At 40.9% G+C, this 12,892-nt stretch overlaps 1 protein-coding gene across 1 annotated transcript; it reads right to left on the reverse strand.

Moving 5' to 3' along the window:
• Nucleotides 1-4,602: 4,602 nt before the first annotated feature.
• On the reverse strand, nt 4,603-9,855 carry lrrc4.2 (leucine rich repeat containing 4.2). Its single transcript, XM_005470845.4, has 2 exons — nt 8,404-9,855; nt 4,603-8,251 (listed from the first exon to the last, which is right to left on the reverse strand). Exon 2 carries the CDS (start codon nt 8,128-8,130, stop codon nt 6,136-6,138), a length of 1,995 nt encoding a protein of 664 aa, XP_005470902.1. The 5' UTR covers nt 8,131-8,251; nt 8,404-9,855; the 3' UTR covers nt 4,603-6,135.
• Between the last annotated feature and the right edge of the window lie 3,037 nt (nt 9,856-12,892).

A 12,892-nucleotide genomic window follows, 5' to 3' on the forward strand; every position in this document is an offset into this window, starting at 1 on the left:
GTTAATACTATTTGTCACCTTAAGGAGGAAATACAGTTTTGTCTCTACCTGACCCGTTGTGCAGGGATACAAACTCTTTGATCTGATGGTTAACATCTTTTCTTTATGGTTAGAGTATAGTCACTAAAGACATTTTCATGCATGCACACATTGTGATAACGCAAATTTCTGATTCATGTGGCTTGTACGTTAAACTGTCTTTGACCTAGCAATACTACAGAGTTTTAACTCCAGTCCACTTTTCTTTCTTTCTTTTTCTTCAGCAGAGAGAACCCATCATAGATGTGAGTAAGGGCCACTGCAGATAGTGTCCCTACTTGAATTTCCCAGCTTTGTCCTGAGTTTATTTGATGCTTCAGATAAAAAAACAACGATTTTGGATTAGGGGTTAGAATGCAGTCTTGGTCTGAAGTTGAATGGTATAAAGTTATTTGATCAGTAAGTCTTAGGACCAGCTAACAAAAGGGATTTAGCTTTGTAGTACCTGAAATCTCAATGTATTGTGAGGGCTCAATTGGAGATGTAATCTCAAATATAAACATTCTTCTTTTAATTTTACTTAATCCCTGAGTCACTGTGTAACAGCCCAGTTCTTCCTTCGGTGCTATGTAGTCACTGCCAGAGGAAAGTTACGTAAAGCAGTGATTTGAAGCCCTAAAATAGGTAATCATAATATACTGTGTGCCCTAGATAACTGTTTCTAATACTCTCATAAACAAATACACTCACACACATTGTGTGTGGGTCAGTTGGTGGTGAATAAAGAAGATTAGGGGTACACATGTCAGGTAGTTTGCTTTCTATTTGTGATATCAGAAGATCTACTGTATTTGTAGATGTAACTGTTTTGCTTCTTTTTCAGAGCGAGATAGGATCTGTGAACAATACCTGTAATATACACCTTGCTATTTTCTGTGGCAGACATAAAAGTCACAACTTGATTAAATCAGTCAAATGGTGTCCAAACTGTAGCCTGCAAATCTTTACTTATCATATCTACATATCTGTAGATGTAATATAGCCTTTCCACAAATATGATTTTTTTTAGCATTATTGGTTGCTTTAGGATTCCCTGTGAGCATACATTGCTTGTCAGTATATCATGCATGAGTTCCACTTTTACCTTTATAGTCATGAATGAGAGGGATTAAAATAACATGAAGGACTCTGTTATAGAAGACACTTAAAGAAACACACACACACACACACACACACACACACAGGCACTTACACACAGACTCATACACCCCTCCGAAAAATATAAAGCGTGTCAGATGGACTGACAGAGAATTAAACCTTCAGGAACAACCTCCAGTTGCCATCCCTTATCCTGAGCTGCAGTGGTTCAAAGAGAGCACTGTGGCCTACATTCCAGTGACACTGACTTATACAATACAGTGCAGTTCAGTAGGATGCAAACTGCGTCTCTACTTTGAGGCAATATAATTGTAGTGACACCTTACCTTATGTTTTATTTTTTATTTCCTTTTTGTGGAATCTTATTTAGTATATGTATACATATCACAAGGGCTTTACATGTTAATGTTCTTCATTGAATCAGACCAACACTGAGTGAATGTCCTTCTCTGATGAAGTCTCAAATCGTTTCTAGTGCATAGGAGAAACCTGGAATAATTTGTTCATAGTGGCTTAGTAAAACTGAGAGCATTATTTCATTATTTCAAAGAAGAAGGCCACTCACCTGGTGTACACAGCATCGTGGAGGAATTAGAAACCATCAAAAACTTAAGTATATGGAATATGATTCACAAATGTAAGGTGAGATGGGGTAAATTAGAAATTTTGTTTCATATGCGAACACATATCAAATTAAGGTAAAATCCAGGAGATCTTGGTGTTCTCAAGAAAATAAATTAATATGTCATAAAAAAAATCCAGATCCACATATCCTTGTGGAAGATTTTCAGATTTTCATTTAGTGGAGGTTTGAGGGCTCATCAATAATTTCAACAATTTCTTGGCAGTTGAATCATAAAATATAGTTTATGATTGGCTCTACTTATAGCTAAATGTACCTGCAGTACTTTGCTTACTCATAAAAAGTTGAGAAAATTGCAGCAACAAAAAATACAGTCTAGCAAAACTAAAAAACTGAAAATCAAACTTTTGCACTTGCCTTTTATTTGTCAACTAACTGTAGATTTATGTGGTTATATGTATATAAGCTGCTATGTCTCCTCTTGCATTTACATTTTCTGTTTGATGTATTAACAGTATTAATTTTTCCTTGATCCAACACCAATAGCCAATGAAACTGCAAAACATTGTACATATTATTTTGACAATGTGATTCAAGGTTATTCTTTCTCTTACATTTTTTAATCTTTTGAATTTGTGCACATTCTGCCCTAGTTAAAAAAAAAACCAAAAAAAAACGTTTAAAAAACAAAGACACAGGCCAAAGCTTTGCGGTATGATAAAAGAGTCCAATCAAGCATTGAGAGAGGGATGAGTCCTGACAATTTCTCACTTCTAAGGGTACCATGGATCATTACAATCCCTCTGTGGGCACAAAAAGGTATCAGTCAACGGAGAGACTGTGGCAGCATTTCTGCCACCTGACCAACACTTTTTTTCTGCAAGAGACTTCATCAACAGATATGGATCTATGGGCTCAAGGACGTGTTCCAAACAAACCCTCAACCTCATAGAATGCAAGCCATAGAGCTGTATCCAAGCCTTTTACTTGTTGTTTCTCTGCAGATCCTATCAAGCTGGAATAATATGGTGGCAAGTTACAGATTCTTTTTTACTTACCTCCATATCCTGCAAGTGTAAAGCAAGAACAAGAGCTAGTGACACGCTGCTGGCTTAAAAAAAGTAATCATATATTTGACGTTTTATCGTTAACCCTTTAGTAAATAAAAAAGAAGAAGGGAAAAAGCAAGTGGGTTCAAAGGACGTATGCAAATCTGTGTACCAAACAGATGAGCCTATAAACCTTCAAACATGATCTATTTCATACTGAATCATTAATTGAAAAACAGTTAGAGATGGCAGCAGTTATGGCAGGCCATCTTCCTATCTTATTTACAACAAGGCGACATACAGAAAAAAAAAGTTTTTTTAAAATCCCCCGATCCCTGTTTTAACACACTGGCCATTCCACTCCACCCTAAGCCCCTCACACTCAACAGGGAAGCAAACTTAAACTGACTGAATAGTTGATAGTACTAAGTTAATTTCTGACTTTTCTCTGCTTTTGCTCTTAACACTGAAGAGACGGAGGAGGAAGAAAAGAAGAAGAAAGGAAGTTGTTGTCAATGTTTATATGTGGCTTGTTATCAGGCACATTAAAGGCGTTGCAAACAGCCAGTAGCCTCTTATGAAGATGCTAGCACGGCCAAAGAACCATGCTGTGCTGGGGGAAATAATAAGAGTCTGCTCTTTTTCAACCCACACATACTCTAACAACCAAGAACACTCTGTTTTGCCAGCGCAAAAAAACAGCCACCACATTCTGTTTGGCAACTGAATATTCAGTAGTCGATCATCCTTGCATTTTCTTGAGGAAACTGAAGAAACAGTTGAGTTGCATCTGCTTATTGAGGCCCTTCCTTACTTGCACACTGTCAGGTGTGCTGCCAGAAAACACAAACACCTCGCTGTCCATTGAGAATTTAGAAAACCTTCAAAAATTTGGAGGTATTTAATCAACACCTGCAACATATTGTACAGCGTTATTTACATCCATCCATTTTCTTAACCGCTTATCCAGTTCAGGGTCACAGGGGGCTAAAGGCTCGACTTTGGATGAGAGGCAACAACATGTATAATTAAAAAATTTTCCCTTTACAAGAGTTTATCCTTAGAAAACTCATTCTCAATCAACCTGTATTTCAAACCATGCATAGCTGTTGTTCCTGTTTTCTTTTACTGCACCAGAAATAAACTGTAATGCAGTCACGTTAGTGTAAATGTCATAGTAAATTAAGTATCTATATATTACATCACCCAGTACCTTTAAAACCAATTATTAAGTGTCTTGGATGGCTGGCCTGGAGCTTTAAAATGAAGCATTGGTGTTCCTGTCAACTCAACATGCACCATAATTATCAGAAGGGTCATACTTTAATTTCCTCTTCATCCCTAAATAGTCTCAGCAGGAGCACTTTTTCACTGCAACATAAAAGTCTGAAATGACCAGAAATGTGGAGGGTTGAACAGCATCTGTCAAAATCAGTATGAAATAAGGAGGACTGATGAGTGTTTGTATGAAGAGCAACAGTATAACATCATGGGTAAGCCGTTTCAGTCACCACAGACTGCCCACGCTTATTTATGGTAGCTGGCCTTTTAGCTGCGTGATGTCAAGACCAGATTGCTCAGAAATGCACTGACACATACAGCATCTGCAAAAAGAAAAAAAAAAACTAAAAATATGCCTGCTTTCTCATTTTTAAGTGATATATTGAGACTGCATTTGGAATGCAATACTTGTTTTGCTGAAGAAAAATAATGTTGGACTCATATCATTAAAACCCCCCAATATTTTTTCTCTTTGTTCCATAAATGACACATTCAGGTAAGAAGTATGACCTGCAGATGAATGCGTAAGGAAAAGAAACCCACGAACCGTAGAACTGTGGGATACATGTATTTTTCCCCTTCACAGTCACTGAGAAATCAATGTTAAGAACTAAGCTGAGGCATCAAAGACCAACAGCCTATCTGACCTGCATAGAGCCCCACTGTGGGGTATAATGCAGCATTGTACACCAGTTACTTAAAGACCCATTCATGCAGACACTAAGTAAATGCATAGGACCGTAAGATGGGGGTGTTGGCTAAGATACGATTTACAATACTACCTCCAGCCTTTACGATTAAACAACTTACACACAAATGGAAATATTTTCAGAGAGAAGAAAAGAAAAACATTAGATGAAAGTGTTTCTGATTAGAGAAATACAAACCAAAGATTTTATTTTTCATAGCCTCCTTTGCCTCTCCATAAAAATAGTGTTGCTAAAAATTAAACATTAAAAGAAAAAGAAACACAAAGTAATGTTTCGATGTAGTCCATGGAAAAGTCCCGGTATCATCAGACATTCATTTTGTTTTACCTCAACCCTCTTTGTTTTTCTCCAAAAGCAGAATGGTCAGCAAAGCCCTGTATCACTGCACCACATGTCTGTTCCTTTGAAAAATTAGCATCGGAATGAGCCCTTGCGGAGACAAGTCAGGCAACTGCTGTAATGCATTACTAAATTAGCCCTAAACACTACACAAGCCAATAAGAAGCATGTCAAAACCTAAGGGAAAAAATAATACAAAATGCAAACAATAACAGATCAACATATTTGCAACAACTGTTATTAGCCTGCATTCCACGTTTGCCAGTTAAACCAGTGGGGAATCATGTGCACACTAAATAAACATGTTTAGATACGCTACAACTAAGAAGCACTGGCACTGTCAAATAAACGCAGCTGAACTCCAGCGAACAGAGGGTTAAACCTTAGCTGCAGAAATTCACTGCAGTCCAAAAGCATTTGGCTGATAGCTACTGAACAGCACAATCTATCTGTGCCATTATGCTGCTATTGGACAAATGTTTGTATCTATCTAGAATTTGCTTTGTGTGTTTTTAAACTCCTTAGTTTGGAAATACCATTTTATTGCATATAATATTTGGCACAGTTAAAACTGGAGCTTCCATTTGGGGCTGGATTTAGAAACTGGTGCCTTTGCAAAGAGCTTCTTACTGCCTCCTAAATATGGTCGAAAACAAACTAAATGCCTCTTTTCCTATGCTAGACATCACAACTTTCCTTTTTCAGTCAAAAAAAAAGCAATTAATTATCCATTTTTTAAATAGAAGTCACCAGTTATTAGAAAATAGTTTCAAATTACTTTCTTTTCTAATATAATTTGCATGTCTCACCACTGCCTGACGGTAGTTTTATTTATATATATTTATTTATTTATTTTTTCATATTTATATACTTATGTATAGGCATGTACAAGAAACAAAAAATGTCTCTGTTTTGCACTTCTGTACAAAAGAAAGTTACCGTTCTGTTCTTTGTGCATTCTATTGCATGGACTGGTGAGCAGAGATGAGGGGAGAGGTTCGGGCAGAGTCAGACATAAATCCATAGGGAGCGTTACTCAGATTTGGGTCTCTTGAACCTTGTCCTTGCCATGAGTAGTCTTAATGACGTAGGGATCAGCAATGGTGCTGATGTGGCTGTGATGCTGTCTAACAGAGCGGTGAAGAGAGTTGTTCTGAGTCCAATGGGCACCGTAACCGCCCTGGCGGGATGAGGAGGACACATACCCAGGCTTAAAGGTGTTGCTGTTGTGTTCCACCAGTGTAGGCAGTACTAAACCTGTGTCATCAGAGCCACTAGATCCAGATGTGGGCGGTGGAACAGGAGGAACTTCTTCCTCCATCTGTATGATTTCTATGGTCCTGGCTGCTGCCACGGTGCTTCTCTGTTGATGCCTCTTGCGCAACTTATAGAACGCTATTAACATGGCAGCTGCCAGCAAGGTAACAGCAACAAAACACCCAATAATGATTTTGGTGGTTTTCATCACCTCATCCAGGCTGGCAGCTGGCTCACGAGGGACTCTGGCAGTGGGAATTGATACCTGCCTTGGAGTCTGAGTGTTTTGAAATAGCACAGTAGGTGTGGAGATAAAGACAGGTTGAAATACAGAGGGTGATGCAGGGACAGTGGGCTTGGGTTTAGGGGTCTCCTCCACTGTGGGCGCCAAAACTTCCACCGTTACAGTGGTAAAGTAGGACAGATTAGATGTATTGAGTTCAGCATTGCTGACGTTTAGGTAGGCCGAGGCGTTGGAATTTCCTGCCATGTTGCTCACCATGCAAGTGTAAACACCTGTATCTGATGGGAGAACATTGGAGAAATTAAGTGTTCCATCATTAAGGACAGATATTCTTGGATGAGCTGAGCCATGGGTCAATACAGTTCCATTAGGGAGAAGCCATCGTACTGAGCTCATGGCAGCTGTGCGACACTTAAGCTCTGCCACCCTTGCTGCTGAAATGTTAAGATCTCTTGGAGCATCAAGTATGAATGGTGCTGAACACTGAAAGGTTGTTTGATCAACTTCCACCAGGTAGCGTCCTCTCATGTGGACTGGAGTGTGGCAGCGTCCACAGCAGGTGGAATTTGTGGGAATGTATTCTCTGAGCCACCAAGAGAGCCACACTACATCACAGTCACATCGCCATGGGTTGTGATGAAGATGTAGCTCCACCAGATACTGCAGGGGGGTGAAGAGGTTATGGGGGAGAGACGACAGGTTATTGTGGGCTAAATTAAGCTCCACCAAGGCTGTGATGTCATCAAATGCATTCCTTTCAATCATAGTAATGGCAGAGTTCATAATCCATAGTTTACGTAAATTCTTGAGGCCACGGAATGCTCCAGGCTTCAGTTCAGGGAAAACATTCTCTGATATCTCCAACTCCTCCAATCCCACCAGTGGTGAAAGATTGGGAAATTCCCTCAGATTGCACATCCCCAGGTTCAGGTACTTCAGGTTGTGAAGGCCCTCGAAAGCGCCATCTGAGATGTACTCCAACTTCCTCAGCTCTCCCAGGTCCAGTCTCATGAGTGAGGGGACACGATTAAAGGCATAAGAGGGGATGCTCTCAATGGGATTGTTTCTAAGCCACAATTCTCTAAGCTTTGACAGATATTCAAAAGCTCCACTAGGTATGACTGTCAGTCTGTTGTCGAACAACTCCAGGGTGTTGAGACTGGTCAGGCCATTGAAGGCCCCCACTTCAATCTGCCTGATAGCATTCCTGCCCAACTGTAGTACCTCCAAGTGATGCAGGTGTCTAAATGTATCTGCCTGTATGGTTTCTATGCTGTTTTCCATCAGATTCAGGTACCTGGTGTTGGCTGGGATGTTAGGAGGAACCCTAATCAGCCCTCTGCGGGTACACACCACCTTGCTGAGCTGGTTAGTGCAGGAGCACACACCTGGACAGTTCTGTGGCTTAGCTGAGCCGAACTCAGGGCCTGTGGACTGGCACATAGTGAAGGCAGGCACCATGAGGGAAAGCACGGCGAGCAGGGCTGCATTCCAGGTAGGCTGCACACTAACCTGGCCCAGAGGACTCATGGTGTGGAGGGCTCATTATTCTGCATGGTGGGGGGATATGGCACACACCAAACGACAGACCACCCTAGCCTGGCTGGAGCAACTCAAGGCTCCAAAGTTCCATCGACAGTGCAGGGAGATGCTGCATCAAAATTGTTGTGTGAGGGAATGAAGGGGAAAAAAAGGAGGACAGATAAGGAGAGAGAGTGAGAGAGATTAATACAAGAGAAGAAACAGAAGAAAAGCAATGCAGCAATGTAAGAAATAGGTTGAGTAACAGTCTCAGTGACGTACCTCATTAGTTTGAAAGTCCTCCTTTTTGCCTCTTTCCAAATGTTAAGCACAACAGTCACATACAGCATTCATGTGTAATTCCTTTCCACAGAATGGCATGAGATAGATGGTTTCTTCTTTTTCCTTTTTTAAGAAAGTAGTGTGGCCCTCTATTAGCCAAGGGTACAAAATGGCTCCTGATATTAAAGACTGAGAGCAGCATGGAAAACACTCACAGACAGCAGTAAGGCCATGAAGGCTTAGCAGGTGCCCAGATTCCTTCTGCCCCCACCAACTGTCCCCCTGTCAGGCAGCAGACTCCAAAATGCAGCTGCACTGTAGATAAATCACAACGATCCATAACGCAGTTAAACACGACAGAAGAGGAGAGAAGAAGTGACCAAGTGAAATGAATAAAAATCCCCAGTTCTGTCAGGTCCTGATACATGTGTTGGCTCGTCCGGCTGGTCGCCTGTTTGGGTGAGAGACCTCCCTCACTGTGACTTTGCCAAGGGCTTGTCGGTCGCTGATTAGCCCTGTTGTGACAGAGACTGAGAGACAGAAAAAGGCTAAAGAACTCCCGGCACAGTCATCCCCCTCTCCTCTCCTCTCCTCCTCTGTGTTCCTCTTGCTTCCTCCCAATGTTGGGCTGGCCCTGGTCAGAGCAGCTGCAGGCTGCTGTGTGCACAGCTAGCAGTAATCCGTCTATTCCTCCTGGGGGGAGGGGGCTGGGGGTGGTGGGAGAGATGGTGGCGCTGTGTGGGGGGTGTAGAAGAGGATACGCTGCACTGTTGGAGCTTCGCAAAAGGCTGTCGGAAGAGAGAGAGAGCACTCTTGTCCTCTTCTGCAATGAGAGAATGCAGAGAGGATTACGCTTGAAGGATGTGTGTGGAAGTGGGCTCCGTATCTGTATCCATAAGCAGAGAATGGTGTTGAGGATCCTTCTCTCCGCTTGCTCTTTGTCCCCCAGGCTGCGTCCTGCAGTGGTCTTCTGCTTGCTTTTTTGTTAGTTTTTTCTCCAGGACTGAGGTAGTAAGTTGTGGCAGTTAGCCATGTGTGTGGCTGTCAGACTTGCGGCTGGCTGGTGGACTACTGCAGTAGCCAGAGTAGAAGAGAGAGAGAGAGAAAGAGGGGGGAAAGAGAGACCGAAAGAGAATGAATGAGAGAACCACTGACAGATCAAGAGCAAGAAAAAGATAGAGTGTGCGAAGGAGAGTGTGTGTGTGTGAGAGAGAGATGGAGAGGCACGCGAGCGCTCTAACAGGCAGCCCACCGTCAGAGAAACAGCAGGAGCAGCATTCTAATCCACATCTCCTCTTCTTGTTTATTCTCCAATCTCTCTTTTTTCTCTATTCCCCCCCTTCGATGTGTGTCGGTGTTGCAGGCAGCTAAGATGCTCGCTCTGCCCCCTCCCTTTGTCCTTCAGTGGGAACGTGAATGTACTGCTGACGCACTCCTCATAGCTGCTCAGCCAGCCTCAGAGCAGTGCATTGGTTTGATGCAGTGTTCCTGTGTATTAACACATACAACCTCCCCTCCTCCCCCATCTCCCCCCCTTCACAATAACCATTTTCTCCTCTCTTTCTTTCTCTCTTTCTGTGTCAGAGTTTCTCACATGCTCTGTCCCTCGCATTCTTTCTTCCCTCTCTGGATCACTTTACCTGTGCCAATCGTCCCTTCTCCTGCCATCTGTCTAGACACAGCTCTTCACAACCAGTTGTTAAAAATTAAAAGTCCTGCATTCCGATCTATGATTTAGAGACAAATGGTCAGACTTTCTACGTTAACTTTAGAGTTTCTTTAGTTCTCTCTCTCTCTCTGTCTCATCAGCGAAACAGTGCACCAGAGTTTTCCAGTGGAGATGCAGCTGTCCATCTTGTAAGGCACAGTTTTAGGAGTGTTTTCCTCACTTGTTATTAATGCCATAAGGGGGAAATAAACAGAGTTGTTTTCTTATGATGGGTTTGACTTTCTTATTGTGTCACTTGTGTGGACGTATTATGTGTGTGGGTGTTTTGGAAGTGAGGGTATTGGATCAGGGGGGTTGTGACATCATAAAGGACTGAAACGCTGACTATGCTTCTCTGGGCAGTCTTCTCTTCAGGGAGGAGAAAGATGAAAGCGCTTGCACGCAGTTATCTCTGGGAATGATGAGAGAAAGACAGAGAGATAGAAGGAAAAGAGACTTACCGGGAGAGTGGGGGGGAGATGGGGCTGGGTAGGAGGAGATATATTCATGTCCTTGGTGAAATAGGGGAAAGGAGCCTATAGAAAGAGGAGAGAAATGAGATAAATAGGGATAGAGAGGAAGAATGAGGGAGACAGATGAGGGAAAGTACTGCACTGTAGTCTCCTAAGAAAAATGGCACAAGAGCAGGAGCAAAAGAAAGATGAGGATTATGAGTGAGGAGTAGGAGGTACGAGAGGCGTGTTGATAGTGTTGGATTAAGCATCATTTGAATGCAGGAGAAGGAGTCTCCCTCACTGCCTTTGGTTAATGACCACATCCTCTCTCTTCCTCCCCATCCTTACACATGCACATTGCTGTTGGGCACCATACCTGCAAAAAGGTACAGTCAATTCCAATTTATGAAAATAAACGTAACATTTTATCGTGTTAAGACGCTGTTGACAAACTTGCGCATGTATTAAAACATAATGAGGAAAAAAATCATAAATAAATTAAATGGATGCAAGCTGTAATTTACATAAATATACTAAAGGTTTAATGTTTGTGTTTATATGTGGTCCCCTGTTTAACATATGTAAACATAAATAAAATATCACAGTAAATAAATGATCATGCTCAGCTTTATCTTCTGGATAGTTATTAATAAAATAGTAAAGAGTGGATCCATTTCAGTTTCAACTGTTTTATTCTAATTCTTCATGTCATAAGATAAAAACAATTATCTGCTCCATTTCAGAAAACTGAAAGCACATGGATACAATACGCATGGGTGTGGGTAAGACCCAATTCATGTTTACACTGTTAAGCAAATCACTGCTGTGTATATGTCAGTAACAAAATGTATCTATATATATATATAGATATAGATATTTGTTATATTTTTATCATCACAAAATTGTAAGGAGTGAGGCCAATACTATCAACTTAACCATCATGTCTGTCCTTCATCGCCCTACAATATTTAGGAGTAAAACCACTGTATGAGCAACAAAGGGAATAAATGAAACTTATATCTCACTTTGTTTTATGCATCAAAGAATGACTTTGAGAGGACTGGAATAACAGATAAAAAACAAAGGCTGAAAAAAAACCTCACTCGCATCTGTGTTTCTGGAGGTAACAAGCCAGGTAGCTTGGAAGAGAATTTCAACAATGTGCCAAATGCAGCTCATGCGCCTGTTCTATTCCCATTAGATGTTGTGATTTAAAGCGAACTTTGGAGGTGAAAAAGAAATAGTGAGAGAGGAAGAGTATGTTGAGTGGCATGCGGAAATTATAAACTATTAGTTAAGGATGGTGCAAACAAGGATGGTCAGATAATTGATGGCCATGGTTTTAACTGCTGTGTTAATGCTATTACAGAGGCCAGAGAAAGGTCAGTTAGGACACTGAATATATGATGTTGTGTCCTGATGTCATTATGGTTCTCTTGTCATCTGTCTGTTTTTTTTCTTTTCTTTTTTTATCTGTTTATATTGTTTCATATTTTTAGGCTAATGTCATTCACAGTTGCTGAATACATTGCTTCCTATGAATATGTGAAATTGGATCCAGAATTAACTGCCATCTGCAAATAAAAATACAGAGTGCAGTACATCATAAGCAGTCTGATGAAACTGTAGTTAGATATAACTTGCTCTGTTAGAACATAATTATATTTTAACCCTAACCCCTTTAAAAATTGGTTATCTATTTAATTATTATCCTTCAAATAAGAGATTGTGAATATTTTTACAGACATTTTAGACCCTAAAATAAATGATAGGGTCTGTTATACAGGAATTAATTAAGTAAAGAGTCTGTGTTTTGTTTTTGACAATGTGCACACCAGAAATACCACAACTGCCCACACCTAATATACATCTGCAGGAGTGCTGTAGTATCTGGCACCACTGGATAAGCAGCAGAGACTTTATAACCTGGAAGTTGGGAGTTTGAGACACAGCAATTTGTGAAAAGCCCAGCACATTTTCCAACACATTGTCATTGGTTCAGGGCTGAGCTCCTTTTAGATCTCTGTTGGTGTAAACAGTTCTCGCCACTGCTGACTGGGAGCTCCCTGCAAAAGTTGCTGTCACTGAGGTGCTCCCACCCATTCCTTAATAATTTAGCTCTTGTCAAAATTTTTCAGGTCTTTGCACTGCACATTTATATTATGTCCAACACACATATAATAAGTGACTGGTCAATAACTGTCAAAATTATATCGGGTTTGGACATGCACCATTTTTCCAAGATAATTTGCTTCAGCTATGAGTTGTTAAGCTGTTTTTGGCTCGTAGTTATTAATGACATGGCTAATGAGGCAAATATGTGTGT

This window comes from Oreochromis niloticus, linkage group LG7 (assembly GCF_001858045.2).
Source record: "Oreochromis niloticus isolate F11D_XX linkage group LG7, O_niloticus_UMD_NMBU, whole genome shotgun sequence".
Classification (NCBI taxonomy): Eukaryota; Metazoa; Chordata; class Actinopteri; order Cichliformes; family Cichlidae; genus Oreochromis; species Oreochromis niloticus.